This window comes from Geotrypetes seraphini, chromosome 3 (assembly GCF_902459505.1).
Source record: "Geotrypetes seraphini chromosome 3, aGeoSer1.1, whole genome shotgun sequence".
NCBI classification, from domain to species: Eukaryota; Metazoa; Chordata; class Amphibia; order Gymnophiona; family Dermophiidae; genus Geotrypetes; species Geotrypetes seraphini.
The window spans coordinates 325,898,734-325,917,128 of NC_047086.1; the positions used below are offsets into that span (position 1 = coordinate 325,898,734).

The 18,395-nt window shown below is 48.1% G+C and overlaps 1 protein-coding gene across 8 annotated transcripts in view; it reads right to left on the bottom strand.

Annotated features, from left to right (window-relative positions):
• Positions 1-18,395, bottom strand: part of RALGAPA2 (Ral GTPase activating protein catalytic subunit alpha 2) — a 1,036,168-nt gene that overhangs the window by 493,737 nt on the left and 524,036 nt on the right. For all 8 annotated transcript variants that reach the window (XR_004538694.1, XR_004538695.1, XM_033936259.1 and 5 more), the window contains one exon: positions 12,316-12,444. Coding sequence is in view for 6 of the 8 variants with exons in the window: in XM_033936259.1 (XP_033792150.1) it covers positions 12,316-12,444 (129 nt within the window). In the remaining 2 variants the exon portion in view is untranslated. The remainder of the gene's footprint in view (positions 1-12,315; positions 12,445-18,395) is intronic.

Below are 18,395 nucleotides of genomic sequence, written 5' to 3' on the forward strand. Positions count from 1 at the left end.
TCTAAACTGGAGAGTGATTCTTTTGTTACTTTTTTTTTTTTAATTGTTCCTGGGTAATAAGAGTTCTTTCTTATTTGCCTATGCCACAAAAATATAGAAAATTGATATCATTTTCTTCAAATTTTGCTTTTCTCATCAGGACATTGTTATTTTGAAAGTTGCCTTTTTGGAGGAATATTCCAGATTGATTCAAAGCTGAGTAAATTTAGGGACCCTTTTACTAAAGTGCAAATATCCAGTAGATGCATTTTGCTATCTATGAAAATAGTTTGGTTTTAAACTTAAACATAACACAAAGACTTTATTTTGTCTGTTCTTGATGATACGAGTTAGAATTGGTTTTGATTCAGGGAAGGTGTTTTTCTTGGTTACACTGGACACTACTGCAGCATTTGATACGATTAATCACCAGCTCTTGTTAAAGAGATTACAAGCTTTCGGTATAGCTGGACAAGTGCAAAAATGGTTTACTTTACTTTTATAGGATCATAATTTTCAGGTAAAATTAGGTGCTGCTAGTTTATTTTGGGTTAAAATTAGCTCAAGTGTACCACAAGGGTCTTCACTTTCTGCAATATTGTCTCTGTAAAATTCTGAGTTGTTTAGGTGTATGCTATCAGCTCTTTGCAGATGATATTTAGTTTTATTTTCAAGTTCATGAATCGATTTCTGCTACATTTTCATTTTTGGCATTATGCTATACTATACTATTAAATCTTGGTTTTCAGCTAATAAATTATAGTTGAATCCATCAAAAACTTAGGTATTACTGCTTTCAGGAAGACTGAATTTTCAATTTCCTGCATTTTTTTCTTTTCAGAATATAGAGACCCCTATTTTAGGAGAAAAGAAATATCTTGGAGTATTACTCAATTCTTCACTATCTATGAAGCCATTCGTTAAATTAAATATACAGAAAGTATTCTTGAAGCTGAAATTGTTGTGACATTGAAGGAATTGTTGAGTATGGTTAATTTTCAAACAGTTGTACAGGCTTATACAGTATATACCTGATCATTATCTAACTTTAGAGATCTACCGTATTTTCACATAGATAACGCGCACCCGTGTAAAACGCGCGGGAAACCGAAATATATGTAAAAAAAAAATTGTATACCGCACATGCTGCCCCGACTCTCCTCTGGCCACCCCGACTCTCCTTTCGCCCGCCCCGACTCTCCTCTCCCCCTTGAAGTCCTGTCCCCACCCTGAAAGCCTGATGCTCCCCCCGACGTCCGATTCACCCCTCCCGCAGGACCGCTCACACCCCCACCCCGAAGGACCGCTCGCACGCTCCCGCACCCCCACCCCGAAGGACCGCTCGCACGCACTCCCACCCGCACTCCCACCCTGAAGGACCGCTCGCACCCCGACAGCCTCCCAACCCCCCCCCATCATGTAGACGCTCCTACCGGTGTCCTGCTGCTTCCTCTTGGTGGTCCCGGCCCTTCTGTGAGCCCTGCGCCTGCGCTGCTTCCTCTTCCGGCGGTCCCACCCTTTCTCTGACATCAGGGAAGCTCTACAAATAATAAGTGAAACACTGCAAGGGATAAACCCCCCCCAACGCATGTCCACGGAGTTTCTAATGAAACTGGCCCACTGGGTTATTGAACACAACTATTTCAGATATCAACAACAATATTTTCAGCAGATTCAGGGGGTCGCGATGGGGGCTACTTTGGCTCCCTCTGTGGCCTCTCTATATATGGCTAAATTTGAAAACACACTAATATATGATTCTGTTTGGAAATCCCAGATTGTTTTTTGAGGCCGTTTCTTAGATGATATTTTTTTAATCTGGCAGGACACCAGACGATTGGATCAAATTTTCCAATATCTAAATTCCGTTGACTCAAATATAAAATTCACCATGACATGCCACCAAGAGCAAATTGATTTCCTTGACATTACTATTATGATACAAGAAGGTAAAATCCACACTTCTTTATATAGAAAATCAATAACCCGTAATACGATTCTCCATTTCGATAGTTTTCATCCATACGCATTACAATTTAATTTACCTGTAGGGCAATTCTTGCGGGTCCGTAGGATATGCTCTTCTTTACAAGAATATAAGAATCAAGCTACCGAGCTATCGGATAGACTAAAGATGAGGGGGTATCCGCAAAGGGCTATTAGACAGGCATACCTGAGGGCGAGATTCGCCCAAAGAGAACTGCTCCTTTCAGAAACAGGACCATCCCATAAAGCACAGTTACTTACCGTAACAGGTGTTATCCAGGGACAGCAGGCAGATATTCTCACATGTGGGTGACGTCATCCACGGAGCCCCAGCGCGGACAGCTTTTCAAGCAAACTTGATTGAAGTTTCAAGTTTGCACACTGCACCACGCATGTGTGTGCCTTCCTGATCCACTAGAGGGCGCATACCCTCCTCATGGTCCTCAGTTCAGATAGCTAGCAAAGAAGCCAACCTCGGGGAGGCGGGCGGGTTGTGAGAATATCTGCCTGCTGTCCCTGGATAACACCTGTTACGGTAAGTAACTGTGCTTTATCCCAGGACAAGCAGGCAGCATATTCTCACATGTGGGTGACCTCCAAGCTAACCAAAAAGGGACGGAGGGAAGTTGGCAATACAAGAAAACAGATTACGCAAAACCGACTGGCCAAACCGGCCGTCGCTCCTGGACAGAGTATCCAGGCAGTAGTGGGAGGTGAAAGTATGAACCGAAGACCAAGTGGCAGCCTTGCAAATCTCCTCGATAGGCGTCGACCTGAGGAAAGCTACAGAAGCCGCCATCGCTCGGACTTTATGTCCCGTGACTCGACATTGCAGCGCGAGACCAGCCTGAGCGTAGCAAAAGGAAAAACAAGCAGCCAACCAGTTGGACAAGGTGCGCTTGGAAACTGGGCGTCCCAACCAATTAGGGTCGAAGGACAAAAAGAATTGAGGAACCGTCCAAGGAGACTGAGTGCGTTGAAGACAAAAAGCCAACGCCCTCTGACAGTCAATTGTGTGAAGCGCCACCTCGCTAGGAGGCGAGTGGGGCTTCGGAAAAAAGACCGGAAGAACAATGGAAAGATCGAAAGGAAAGTCCGAAACCACCCTGGACAAGAACTGGGGTTGAGTACGCAGGACCACCGTGTCATGATGAAATACAGGAAAAGACGGGTCCGCAACCAGAGCTTGCAGCTCACTGACTCTGCGAGCAGACGTGAGAGCAACCAGGAAACCCACCTGCCAGGTGAAGTAATTCAAAAGAGCTTCATCAATGGAATCAAATGGAGGTATCACCAATTGAGCCAGGAACACACAAAGATCCCAAACCACCGGAGGGATGTACAATGAAGAAATCCCTCATAAAACGGGAAACCATCTGGTGGACGGAGAGCAGCGTCCCATTTAGCGGCCGAAGAAAGGCAGCAAAAGCACAGAGGTGGACTCGAATAGATGTAGATTTGAGACCAGACCGAGACAAGTGCAACAGAAAATCCAGCACTGAAGGCAAGGAGGCAGAGAGCGAATCCATGCGGTGCTCAGCACACCACTCAGCAAATCAGGACCATATCTGGGAAAAGCATTGCCGAGTGGAGATCTTTCGAGAGGCCTCGAGAACACCCCCACCGACTGAGAGAAACAGAAGGAGGGAGGCACGTTGCGAGGAACCAAGCTGATAAGTGTAGAGACTGCAGATTGGAATGCAACAGAAACCGCAACACTGAGACAGCGGAGACGGGAACATAGGTAGAAGCTGAGTCTCCCTGACACGCTGGAGGAGCAGGGAGAACCATGGCCGCCAGGGCCACAGAGGAGCCATCAAGATCCTGGTGGCGCAGACCGACAGGAGGTGTATCAAAGACCCGAGAATCAGAGTAAAGGGAGGGAACGCATAGAGGAACCTGCCCATTCCATCGAGAAGGCAAGCATCCTCCTCGATGCGAACCCAGGAGAACATCCTCGAGCAATATCGAGGCAACCAGTGAGTGAGGGGCGAAGCGAACAGAACTACCTGTTGGGTTCCCCACCGAACAACCACATGCCGCAGAGTCCGAGAATGGAGCAACCATTCATGCGGTCGAAAAGGGCGACTCAACGTGTCCAACAGACAATGCTGCACGCCCTGGAAAAACACCGCCCGAAGAAAGAAGCAGTGGTGTAACGTCCCCTGCCAATGACGAAGGGCTTCCCTGCAAAGTAACAGGGAACCTGTACACCCTGGCTTGGTCACAGAAATAACGCCACCGAGATGTCGGGACGCACCAGGACCCCGCAATCTTGCAACCCATAACGAAAATCCACCACGGCATTGTAAATGGCCCGGAGCTCCATCAGATTGATGCGGCTGCGACAGTCTGCACCCGACCAAGGACCCTGAGTCCGAAGGCCGTCGAGGTGCACCCCTAAGCCCATGCCGAGGAGTCCATCGGCAGAACCTTCTGATGCGGGGATACGAAGTGGTGGCCCACCAACGAAACGAGCGTGTCCAGGAGGGAGGCACCACAATGTGCTGGGAAGCGGGATCCCGATCCTGCCATCACTGAGATGCTCGGGTCCAGCGGGGAACACGAAGAGGAAACCAGACGAACAGCGGGACATCACCGTGGAGACCCCTGATCCAAAAAGGATCAGCAACAGCTCAGCCGAGGCCGAAGACCGCTGAGACACCAGCTGACTCAAGCGCCGACAGGCAGCCTGCCGAGGCAGAGGCAGAAAAGACCGGAGGCGGACCGAGGACAGAGGGGCCACCTTCCGGCATAAACAAACAAGGGCCTCCCCCTGAGGCCGAGACAAGAAGGAGCGCAGACAAACTGGGTCCAGGTCCGCCCCGACGGACTCCCGAGACCGGGGTGGGCAGAGTCTGACCCACTCCCGTACTAGAAACTAGTGCAGGTCACGAAGGGCCAGGACTAGACGCAGAAGGGAGGATGGGAATGCCCAACCGACAGAAGAGAGGCAATACTCCCGGTGCGTAGACACAGAGACACCCCTCCCGAAGGGAGGGGAGGAATCCCCAGAAGGGGAGCAACCCAGAGGCTATGCGAGAATAGTCAAAAGGACGGCCAGGAGTCGCCGAAGCCGGCGGCTGAACCCTAACCCGGCGCTGCTGCAGCTATTGCGGCTGCTGCGAAGGAGGCCGAGATAACACAAGAAAGGTATCCAGAGGGCCCCTCCGGAGAAGGAGACCAACCCACCAAGGCAGACGGGATTTAGCTGGAGGCGTCCCGAGGGGGGAAGGACCGGTCGCGGTCTGAGAGGCGGTTAGTGGCCACCGCAAGAGAGGCCTGAAGAAGCGCAGAACTCACGCAAGTAAAAGCGGCGAGACGACCCTGGAGGTTCGGATCCTCAGCCACACTCTGCGCCAAGCGAGATGACGCATGGCGGGAGCAATAGAGCCGGAGCAGGGAGAGAGTCTCCTCCAGGAAACCAAACTCCGCACTACAAGATTCCGTCACGGCTGCCCGGAATGAACCGAAGAGAAAGCGGGGAAGCCTCTCAAACCGGAGCTGGAGACGCCGAGGCGCAAACCCGCAGTCGACGCCGAGGCCCAATACCTCAGCCGCTGCCGAGGTAAAACGGCCCAAGTGACGTCAAGGCACAAAGCTTCCGTCGACGGCACGAAGCCTCGGCAATGACGAGGCACCGAGCTCCAGCCGACGATGAGGCCCTCAGCCTCAGTCGACGTCGAGGCACAAGCCTCAGGCGACATCAAAGCACCAGCGTCAAATGACGCGGAGCACACGGCCGCAGCCGACGTTGAAGGTACAAAGACACACAGCCTCAGTCGACATCGAGACCCCAAGCCCCAGTCGACATTGAGTCAGAAAATCAAAGCACGACGTCGAGGCACCCAGCCGCATACTACGTCGAGGCACAAGGCCTCAGGCGGTGGTGAGGCACCAAGCCGCAGTCGACGTCGAGGCACAAAGCCTCAGTCGAGGCACCAGGCCCCAGTCGACGTCGAGGCACCAAGCCCCCAGTCGACGTCGAGGCACGAAACCTTCGTCGACGTCGAGGTACGAAGCCTCCGTTGAGGCACGAAGCCTCAGTCGACGTCGAGGCACGAAACCTCCGTCGACGTCGAGGCACGAAACCTCCGTCGACGTCGAGGCACGAAACCTCCGTCGACGTCGAGGCACGAAACCTCCGTCGACGTACGAAGCCTCCGTCGAGGTCGAGGCACGAAGCCTCCGTCGAGGCACGAAGCCTCCGTCGAGGCACGAAACCTTCGTCGACGTCGAGGTATGAAGCCTCCGTTGAGGCACGAAGCCTCCGTCGACGTCGAGGCATGAAACCTCCGTCGACGTCGAGGCACGAAGCCTCCGTCGACGTACGAAGCCTCCGTCGACGTCGAGGCACGAAGCCTCCGTCGGGGCACGAAGCCTCCGTCGGGGCACCAAGCCTCCGTCGGGGCACCAAGCCTCCGTCGGGGCACCAAGCCTCCGTCGGGGCACCAAGCCTCCGTCGGGGCACCAAGCCTCCGTCGGGGCACCAAGCCTCCGTCGGGGCACCAAGCCTCCGTCGAGGCACCAAGCCTCCGTCGAGGCACGCAGCCTCCGTCGAGGCACGCAGCCTCCGTCGAGGCACGCAGCCTCCGTCGAGGCACGCAGCCTCAGTCGACGCCGAGGCACGAAGCCTCAGTCGACGTCGAGGCACGAAACCCCCGTCGACGTCGAGGCACGAAGCCTCCGTCGAGGCACCACACCTCCGTCGAGGCACCAAGCCTCCGTCGAGGCACCAAGCCTCAGTCGACGTCGAGGCACGAAGCCTCCGTCGAGGCACGAAGCCTCCGTCGAGGCACGAAACCCCCGTCGACGTCGAGGCACACAGCCCCCGTCGAGGCACGAAGCCTCCGTCGAGGCACCAAACCTCCGTCGAGGCACCAAGCCTCCGTCGAGGCACCAAGCCTCAGTCGACGTCGAGGCACGAAGCCTCCGTCGAGGCACGAAGCCTCAGTCGACGTCGAGGGACGAAGCTCCAGTCGACGTCGAGGCACGAAGCTCCAGTCGACGTCGAGGCACATCGAGTTTCAGAAGTCGGCACCGTACCAATGAAACTGGTAATAAAGGTGCAGCAGTGCACTCCATAAGGGCAACCTCGATATGAGTATTCCCATGAAAGGAGGCACGCTTTGAAGGTCTCGTAGAGGCGGGCACGATCGCACTCGATGCCTGGAATGCCTGAGACTCAGCCGGTGGCGTTACCGAGGTAACGCACCTAGAAGAAAGAAAGAAAGAAAAACTTACCGGGGATCGAAGCTGCACAGTCCGATTCCAACGAAGGAAAGAGGGTCCCGGCCATTCTGCTCACACGAGGTGAGCCCAGAGAGAGGCCAGGGAAGAAGAAAATACAGCTGCAGGCAAATGAGGCCTAGCCGCATGGCTGAGGCCCAAGAAGGGCCTGCCGGAGGAAAAACACAATAAAAAGTCCTCTTTTTTTTTTTTTTTTTTGAAACAAAGAAATACACGATCAATTAACAAACGCACAGCGACTCCCTAACAAAATAAAGAAGCCGCGGTGCCAGAAAGGCACTTAGAAGAACGCAGAGAAGAGAGACAAGGTCTTTCTGGCTCAGCGGAAAACTAAGAACTGAGGACCATGAGGAGGGTATGCGCCCTCTAGTGGATCAGGAAGGCACACACATGCGTGGTGCAGTGTGCAAACTTGAAACTTCAATCAAGTTTGCTTGAAAAGCTGTCCGCGCTGGGGCTCCGTGGATGACGTCACCCACATGTGAGAATATGCTGCCTGCTTGTCCTGGGATAATACTGGTAATGATATTCTCACATGCGTTCTTCCATACTCTAGAGCAGCTAAACAGATGGTTGATCTGTTGAGGAAGAACTGGTATATTGTACAAATTCATGAACCCCTTAAAGAGTTTCCGAGGATAGCATATTCCAGAGGGACGACATTAGGGCAGAAATGCAATTTTCAAAAGTATGGTGTTAGATCAAGAAGGGGAGGGGGTCGACACGGGGCATGTGGCAAATGTCAGTGGTGTTTATCTACTATTGAAGGGGACTTATGGGAAGTTCCAGGCAAGGGGACCATTCTTACATCTAAAACACACACGGACTGTAACACGGAAGATGTCATCTATGCGATAATTTGTCCTTGCGACTTAGTATACATAAGTCGCACTAGCAGGAGGATACGTACTAGACTAACAGAACACAAATCACGCATTATTAATAAGGTGTGCTCAGCCCCCCTGGTAGAACACTGGCTGACTAAAAACCACACTGTTGAGGAGATACGTTGGCGTGTTATTGATCAAGTGATTGGGCGGGATGGAGGGAAAGACCAAATTAAACTGAATGAATGTGAGCAACGATACATTTTTACTCTTGTTACAGTAGAACCCAGGGGGTTGAATTGTGAGATTGAATGGATGACTGTAATTGGTTGAATTTCGAGTGAATGGGACACAGGGGGCGTGTTTGAGATTCAAGTCAAGCAGGAGGATTTAAACTTGGGTAAGACGCCACCGCCATCTTTCTCTAAGCAGCACAGATCACTGGAGTCGGATGACGGCAGCGTACTTGGTAAGCGTAAGATAGAAGAGAGAAAAAGATATCGAGTTTTAATGGGAGGGGAGTTGTATATGAATATTGGTTTTACAACCTTCTTCCTCTATACTTATTTAGGGAGACCCTTGATACAGCTCCTTGCAAGCGAAACATGTCGGGTCAGACTCCCAGGTTCTTTGGCTGAGATAATTGGCAGAGATAAGCTAAGTATTCAAGCACTTTATCTTTATAAATCGCTATATTTGAGATATTTATTCATTATTTATTATAAATATTGGCACAATGGCACTTTATAAATATTAGAAGGGACAGCCAATGATGAGGCACCACATAATTCTTCCCGCAGTTACAAGACATACAGCGGTGGAGTGGTGGGGCTGAGGCTTCCTTGTAAAAGCAAGATGGATTGAGATAATAAAACAAACATATCCAATCCTGATCACATTTCATTGAGATATTTACATATGGTGGTTGGAATAACTTTTATAGCCATAGAGTGATATGCTCCCAATTTTTGAAAGCATCTCTTTAATAATGCCATGTAACGGTAACTTGAGGAGCTCTTTAGGAGGCTCATCATAGTCCAAAGCGTCCAAGTACTCAGCCCTTGTCCAGTGTCAGCTTCCAATCTGACAGGTAGGGCTTTGCCCAACTGCCTAATATATCTAGTAAAGGAAAGTCTTTCTGGAGGAGATCTTGTCTAGGAGGCATTTTCTGTGGTGACTGTTCTGAAGGTGTGTTATAAGATTCAAGTCACAGATAAAGTTCACACTCTGAATCAGATCGCAAATCTGAATCATAGAGAAGACTTGTAGAATCTGTGCATCGAGGAGAACTATGAATCCTCTAAGGTTTGCGACGTCTTCAGTATCGACCCGATGAAGCCAATGATGAGGATCGATGAGGATCCCTTTTTCGCTTCGAAGCATGAGATTGATGTGATGAGGCCCAATGATGCCTTAGCATTAATTGCCATGTTGAAGAAGTGCGTCGATGCTTCAGAGTAGTAATTGATGCCTTGATGGAGAAAGTCAATGAGATGAGCTAGAACATCCATGTGAAGATCGAGGTTTGGAAGTAGAAAGTCATCGAGACAGCGAGTGACAATGCATTGCAGAAGATCCATGAGAAGTAGCTCAATGCTCTGATGGATAGCTGATATCGGTACCTTGAGGCCTTGTAGTGCTATGCTTAGTCTGGGCCGGTATCCAGGGAGTCAATGTTAGCATCGGCATGCAGTGTAATTTTAACATATCACCGAGCTCCCTCTGGAAGAACTCATTGAGTTTCTCCCTGAAAGTATGCACTGGTACTGATGGCTCATCAGCCTGTACCATCGATGCAGCAGGTTGTCTCGGAGTGGGTGACCTCGATGAGGATGCACACCGTGAAGGAGAGACAACCTGCAAAGCTGGAGAACGATGGCATCACTGTTTGGTCTGCATCAAGGGACTTGATGCTGTTGAAACCTGTGATGCTTGCTGGGAAGTGAATGGCTTTATTTGGCTTCCCCAGTGCTGTAAGATCTTCCAGTGTTGATGCCGATGCAGGAGTTTTCGATGTAAATGGTTCCAAAGATCTGCCGGTGTCAAGGGCCAAGCCGAACAGCTTTTCTTGTTAAATGTGACAGCCTTGATAGAGCGCTTTTGTAAAGTGGAACACCAAGCAGAAGAATTGACTCGGTATGCAGGGCCTAAACACTGTAGACATCAACTATGAGGGTCGGTGATGGAAATAGGCTGCAGACATCTACAGCACTTCTTAAAACCTATTAAAGGTTTTGGCGAGATTAAACTCAGTTTTGAAACTGAATGAGAGACCTGCCGAAGAAAAAACGCAAGGTCGAAGCCCGAGTTTGAAGGAAAAAGAAAAATTTATACTTTTCTTTTTTTTTTTTTTTTTTTAGAAGAACAAAATAAAAGATATTAAATGAAAAAGAAATTAGAAACAAAAAAAAGATGTTAAAGTGGGAAGGCAATGCAGACTGAACAGGAGTTCAGTCAAAAAATACTTCTTTGTTCCATGGAAAACAAAGAACCAAGATGCTGCAAGCAGGCGTCAGACGGGAAGACACTTGTGCATGGGCAGTGCGGCCAGTCGCGAGGTTTCTCAAAACTTAAAATGACAGTACACTTTTTAAACTGTCCATACTGGGCTCCGTGGATGATGTCACCCACATGTGAGAATATGCTGCCTGCTTGTCCTAGGATAAAACTAGGCTGATACACCCTGCTTTACACCTCATAGTATAAACTTATATATTTATTTCAACTTTTTGCCTTATAGAGCAAATAGTGCACCATCAAACGCTTAAGAATAGTACAAAATGCAGCTGTCCACCTCATTTTCGACCTCAAAAAATATGACCATGTTAGCCCCTACTACACTAAACTCCACTGGCTGCCGGTGGAGGCAAGAATCATCTTCAAATTCGCTTGCCTCTGCTTCAAAACCTTAGCTGGCTCTTCACCAATTTACCTATCTGAGCACCTTGAAATTGCTGGCCCCTCTCGTACTCGAAATACCTGCCTGTTCTCCTTTCCCTCCCTGAAGGGCTGCCTTTACAAAAAATTCCTCGACCGATCTCTAGCATTCCAAGCGGGCAAATGGAACAAATGCCTCTCTACTCTCATCTCCAATTCCCCCCCCCCCTATCAAACATTCAGGAAATTAATCAAAACCTACCTTTTTGACAAATTCCTCTGATCTACCCTCCCTCCTCCTTTTACCTCAACTCACCCCCAGACTCTTTACCTCCGTATGTAACACTGCCATTTGAATCACCGCTGTATGTAACTTATAGCGAATGTAACTACTCCGAATATACAACTTTGCTGTAAAAATAAATTCACCGTAAAGTCATCGTCTAAAATGTAAATGTAACATGACTGAAAATGTATAATCTATTATGTAAATGTAACATTAACGAAATTGTAACTTCGCTGTAAATGTACAGTCTCTTCTTCTGTTAACCGCATAGAACTTCCATGGTAATGCGGTATACAAGAATAAAGTTATTATTATTATTATATATGGTATTTTTATTTGCCCTATAGAGCAAAATGATGAAATCAAACAAAAATTAAATTACTTTCACACTTCAAAAAAAGGCATAGAGAGGTGCAACTTGTAAGGTGTAGCAGGTACAACTCTAGTCACCTTATTGGACAGACCAGATGGTCCATATTGATCTTAATCTCTCAAAATTTATTATGTTACTATGCTAGTCTTTTTTTTCTTTTGTTTGATCTATTGGTTTTACCATTGACATTTATGTCATACCATTCTTGGTTATGTATTGCATGCCATTTTTTTGTGACTTTCAGTCAATAAATGTGGTTTATAAATGTAATATTAAATTAAACCAAAATTAAACATTTTGAGTACTTTTTACATTGTGGTGGCCTTTCTCTAATAAAATAGACTTAAAAAAAATATTTTCACTGCTTGATTCCCATTTACAAAAAAAGTAGGTGTGTTGGTAATTTGAAGAGTTTTCAGTTTTCAACTCTAATTTACCACAAAAAATTTTTAATGAGATTCAAAAACCCTAGTTGTTGCTTTTAGTGTGCAAATGTGCTGCAGTATTTGTGAGGATATGATTTCTCACACTTTGGCCTTTTGATGAAACACCTTTGCAATACTAGTATGTCACCTTATCCTACAATTTCACACATCAGCTGCCATGGTATCTGCCCCGAGAGCCCAGTTTCACATTGCACTAATGAGGCAACACCTGTTAAGACTGGAGAAATCTGAACCTTGTTAGCAACTCTGCACTCTCTTGAGGGCTTGCATATTGAGCATTGTCATACTTACATCCAACATGTCTGTACTGAGAACTCTGGCTGCAGCTGTGATGAAGTCTCCAAGGAGCATTGTGAATCCAGGTAAACCCAAAAAGAAAAAACGGGATGGACAATTTCGTATGACAATGTTGACAACATCCTGAAGAGAAAACAGCAAAGATATTATACATTTATAAATATCTGCATTGTTAAGGAACAAAGATGATTTAGCAGAAGTATTTTGAAGATAAGCTGTTCTGTTTTCCATGGATGTTGGCTATTAGCTATGTATTTCAATGTCTTTTCATCTTTTTTTTTTTCTTGTCCCAGAGACAGACGTATATTGTTTTTATTAAGAAACTTGAATACGTACATCCTGAAGAGCAACCACACACTTACTAAAAACTTGAATATAGCTGTCTCTGGCATTTTTGAAGTTCAGAATAAACATGTTTAACCTAGGCAAAATAGTAAAATGTTGCTTAATGTTTCATAGCTATAATCTAAAGATGAAATCTATTGGGATGAATGGATTTTAAATTTCTCTTCTGAGTACTAAATTAACCTTCAATCATTCAGAGAAGAGTAGAGTAATCATAATTACAAAAATAACTTTTCAGGATGTACTAATTATTGAATCAAATGATTGGGATATAAAATTGATATTGCTAAATAATTAAAAATAAATGCTTTATTTTATTGGAATGATACAAATGTTATAATAATCTACAGTATTCCTTATATGGACTGTGATCTCTAAATTCTTAAGTAATTGCACAAAACTTTTATATCAGTATCAATTCATAAGCAGGATTCACCTACTAGCACCTACATATGTTATAACACCACTGACTTTGATATAGTACATCCAATGTCTGAGCTGAATGGTAAAATACAGTAATGTTAGTTTTTAATCTTAGCATTTCAGCAGATATTGTATTCATCATTCTGAATGCCTTTCTCCAGTTAATGTTTAAACTGGTTTTAATCACTTCCTTTGATACATTTTTAAGTCAACATCAGTCAATGCAAACATTCTGAGAGAGTGAGCAGATGGATGCTGTAGCTCATAAAGTGTGTGGTAAACTCATGCTCTGAAGGCAGAACAAAAGATCCACCTTTTTCATAATTAAGGGGCTGATTAATGCACTGGGTTTCTCACAACACACCTGTAATTACCAACAGATCTAGGTATTATGCTGTACCCTTGCCTTTGAATATCAGGCATCAAGCTACACAACAGCAGATGGGAGTACATTTCTGTTGACATATGCTACAATAAAAGGATTCATGCAAACCTAGCCGAAAAGGTGACAGAATGTAGCATATCTCAAGATTAATAATGCAAACAACCATGTTGTTAACTTTGCTGTGCTTCTTTAACTCCATCTGCTGTGTCTAATAGAAAAAGAATGCATTTTCAGTTTAATAAACAAGTTTGTTTGGTTTATATTTAAAAATTTAACATCCAGCTCAAAGCAGATATTTTAAACACTGAAATTTCTCACTGGGCAAAGGATCACGTTTTAAGGCTAGGCTGTCATGTTTTGTATGTTTATACTCTGAGAAATAATAGATTTTTTGTATTTTCTTCATGGAGATTCCTATATTCTTGTCATTTGAAATCAGATTACAGTGCAATAAATGCCAAAAGTTACTAAACCAAATGTGAAATAGGATTAAATAATATATTTCATTAGTATGATCTTGAGATTCAATAAGCTAATAAAACATTATGACCCCTATCTAGTTAAATCACTGTGGTATCCCCAGAACTTAGGTGACGGTAGCTGTGCTAATGCTGGGCAACGGTTGCTTCTGCACATTAATGATGTGGCTGTCAAATAAAGCCTGACAGAAGGTCTCGATGGGCAACCAGAACAATGGGTTGGATGGCTTGAGTTGGTCACCCATGGGAGACAGCTCATAAGCAATTATGAAGAGATAGTTGGGGATGGGGGCAGGAAGTGCAAGGTGAAACTCGACTTCCTACCGAGCAGCCTAGGAGTGATTGGAGGCAGAGGAGCAGGGCATGAAGGGTTCTTCCCTGTTCTTTGGAGGCAGCTTTGACAGGTCTGATTGGGGCTCCTGCGCTGTCTGCATGGAGGGGGAGGAGGCTATAGTTTCGGAGAGCCGTTGAACTGTTGCATCGTGGGCGCATCCCCATGCTAGTTCTGCCGGGACACCGTGGTCTGTCTCCAATTTGCACATTAGGGTTGATGAGCAGTCCATGTAGGGGTTTGCCTTGGCCTGGCTTGCAGATCAGGCCACTGGGTAATTGTTGGGCAGGTACAGCACAGCGTCGGCCCCTTGATCTCTGAACATGGCGTCAGCGGGTGCTCATCCATGTTGCTTCTGCCAGCTTGGTGCATAGTTGAGTTACCTGTAGTGCGAAGAGAGGCCTGAGTGCGCCATGCTGCAGGTGCTTGCCTGTTCGGTGGGTGTGGGGGCGATCAGTTGTTTAAGGTTTATGGCGGCGCACAGGGGCTGCGGGCAGGGACCATCCCCCAGGTCTACCGATCCTGGGCTGTAGCCCTTGGCTGCCTCCACACCAGGGCCTCGGGTGCTTTGGTGCACATTCTGCCTCTTCAAGGGGTGGCAAGCATGAGGCCCCAGTCAACCATCACAAAAATAAACTATAACAACAATAGATATATCTAATGGGGAGGGGAGAGGGTTCAGGGAGAAGAATGAGACGGTTGTTGTGCCTGGAGTCCCGGGCCTTGGGGTTGTGGGCTCGTGTCCCTGCTGCTCTGCCTCCACACCTCTTCCTCTCTCGGGGAGCAGGGGAGATGCAGGATGCTGATGGGCAGACTGTATGGGCCATTTGGCCTTTATTTGCCATCATGCCTCAGGTTTTCTTGGTATCCGGGACAGGTTCCTTGCCGCCCTGCTCCCACCCCCTGCCTTTCAGTTGTGCAGTTTCTTGCAGTACCGGACTCTGGGTCTTCCAGGTCCTTCTGGCTTCAGTTGCGGCCATGGATCGAATGGGTGGTCATGTGTGGGGTCGTTCAGGGGAGTTCCCGAGGAGGAGATGGATATCCCATGGATAGGGTTGTTGTGCGCTGCGCTGGCAGAGGGCTGAGCCTTGCAGCTGGTGTCCAGTACTCTCACCGAATGGAGTGGTGGCACACAGGGGGGCGTTGGCGGGGGACCATGGTGGAAGGGGTGCATTGGGTGTCATGCAGGGTGGCCTGCCTATTGACACTGCTGCCAGTGGACTGGGATGGGGGTAGCCACTTGAGGCCTCTACTTGATAGGTGGTTTCCCTGGAGATGGCTTGTCTTAGGCAGGCCAGGCTGGATAAGGGCCAGATTGGGGCTCAGGCTGGGTGTGGGGATGGATGGGGCAGTCAGGGATGGGCGGGGCTAGAGTTTTTTCAATCTGGGCATGCCACTTGGGTCCCTGCAGTCTTGCCTGTTGCTTCTGTTCTTTTCTGTTCTATTTCAGGACAGGCACTGAAGCTTGTGGTGGATGGTTTCAGTGAGGTCCCGGGAGATACCCCCAGAGTTCCAAGCCAGCTGGTGCCAGTGTTTCAGACTATGAAGTGAAGGCTGATGAGGGATATGGTGGTTGCTGTGGACGGTGACGTCTTTCACTTCTGGTTCCGGTCTGGAGGGGGCTGCTGTGGCGTTATGCATCAATGGCATGCCCTTTTGCCGGCAGAACTGGGGGCTGTACTGCAGCTGTGAATGTGGCTCTGAGCAGGACCAGGTGGTTCTGCTGGTTCTCTTTGGGGGACCAGGCAGTGTCGGTAGGGGGAGGGGGGCACACTGGTGGCTGGAGTGGGCTGCGTGGCTGCTATCAGGGTGCTGCGGGTCCGAGGCACCCCCCTTTTTGATCAGAACACTGCAGGACTTGGGGCAGTTCTGCGGCTGTGCCGGTGGCTCTATTTGGGTTTGACCAGGTGGTTCAGATGGCTCATGGGGGCAGGACTGGGTAGTCCTGTGGTTTTGGGGGCTGGATGGGGAGGTCCTAGTTTCTTTAGCAGGAGACAGACTGTGTCTGAATTCAAGAAAGCCTGAAATAGGCACGTGGAATGTCCTAGATGGAGAAAGAGATAATAGTTACAGTGGATGGGAAGTCTGGTTGAGCCATTTGGCCTTCATCTGCCATCATGTTTCTATGAACTTTGGTTCTGGGGGAATGCTGGGGGCCAGAGGGGGGCAGCATGGCTGCTGTCAGGACGTCATGGGTTCCCAGCTCTCCCCCTCCCAGTTTGCTAGTAAGTTGCAGGACTGTGTTGTTCTTCAGTTGTGGATGTGGCGCTAAGGGGCTGGGGATATCTCCTGGGGTAGGACTGGTTAGGGGGCTGTGGTGTGAGGGGCAGGACTGGGTGGTGCTGTGACCCCATTGTAGGGACTCAATGGAGTGGACTGGGTAGTGTTGACATGGGTCTACCTGGGACAATGGAGGCCTGGAGAACCTTGCCTTCCCTCGGGCCCTAGTTGTCATAACTGGGCTAGAGGCACTTGTCCTGTGCAGGGGGGTGTCTGGAGACCCTGCTGGATAAGATGCAGTCGTTTGCTCCTCAGGTGGTGTGCTGGTTTGCCCCTTATTGACTTTGTCCCTGTCCTGTTGGTGAGGGTCAGAGCAGTTTGGCAGTGCATTGACTGGACCTCTTCCGTGGTTTCAATCTGCAGTGCATTCTGCTGGTTGTTGGGAACTGACCTGCAGGGCATTCCTGCTGGAAAGCATAATTTCCTGGTAGGGCAAGGGGATCTTTCTGTTTGGCCTGGCCAAGGCGGTGTCACCGCCAAAGTTCATGGGATTTTGGGGACATCCTCTATTGGTCTGGTTAGGGAGGGGTGGGTTTGTGCCATGGTAAGTGGTGGTGGGTTTTTGGGGTGCATCATGTAGCAATCAGCCGTAGGCCCAGTAGTGGAGGTGCTGTTTTGCTGCTGGGGATAGTGGATTAGGGTGCATTGGCTTGATTGGCCGGGGTCAATGTATGAGCGGGTTGTCCTTGTGGGACTTGACAGGACTCTTACATTATAGCTGTCAGTGCCGGATGCAGCTTGTATCTGGTCCTGGGTCTGGCAATCGGGAGTCCTTGGTGGTTTGGGAAGAGTTCCTACTGTGGGGTCCTGGGGTGCAGGCTCTTCTGGTTATGAGGTTTAGTTGAATAGCAGGGCTGTGGTTGGTGCTATTGGGTGGCCATGTATATACGGAATATGGGTACCTATGGCCTTCCTGGAACTAAATTGGGATGGTCAGTGTGCTTGCCTTGCCCTGGGAAGCAGGGATTTGGGAGGCAGTTCCATGTTTCTGTTGTGGATACCTGAAGGGCAGAGTTCTGTCTCATGGCTGGTCGTGGCGAGGTCGGGGCGCTAATGTTGTAGAGCCACTGAGGCAAGTTGAAAGATTGGTATGTGCCTTCGGCAGGCGAAGAACCATGAGGACTGATGGTTAACTGTTGGGAGGTTTGATTTGTCTGGGTATTATTCTCGGAAGCCTGTGGTTGCAAGCTTTATTTTTTGAGTGGGGGGGAGGGGCTGTAAGTTAGAGGCTTATGGCGGAAATCTCGAGCTACAAGGTTTTGGATCATCAGAAGATGGGCGATTATTCAGTAGTAAACTCAGATGAATGGTGATGCCGCCGGTCAGGTGACCCTGAAAGGTCCATGCCTACCCCCCTGGCTCATCATGGGATGAGTGGTTAGGGGGAAGTGAGCTCAGATGAGTGAATATTCCTTGTGGCTCTTTTAGTCTCCTTATGTTGAGGAAAGTGAGATCCTGTTTCCATCATCAACACTTTGTTGTCCTTGTTCCAGTGGCGTACCTAGCATATGTGACACCCGGGGCCCATCATTTTTTGGCACCCCCCCATCTGTATGAAAAACATGATTTTTAGTAACAAGCCACACGTCACACATGAGTACCTAGGAAAAGGCAGCATCTTACATATTGCAGTGAGCGGTACATTAATACACCCATTGTAAAACTAAACAAACCAGACCAGTACAGATCAATCCTACACCGTCAATCCTAACAGAAAACCATGTCTTTCGAACACACAGAACATAGAAAACACCTTTGCCTAGTATGGAATATGTCATCACAAACTAACCCCTCCCCCTTTTACAAAACTGTAGTGTGGATTTTAGCCACG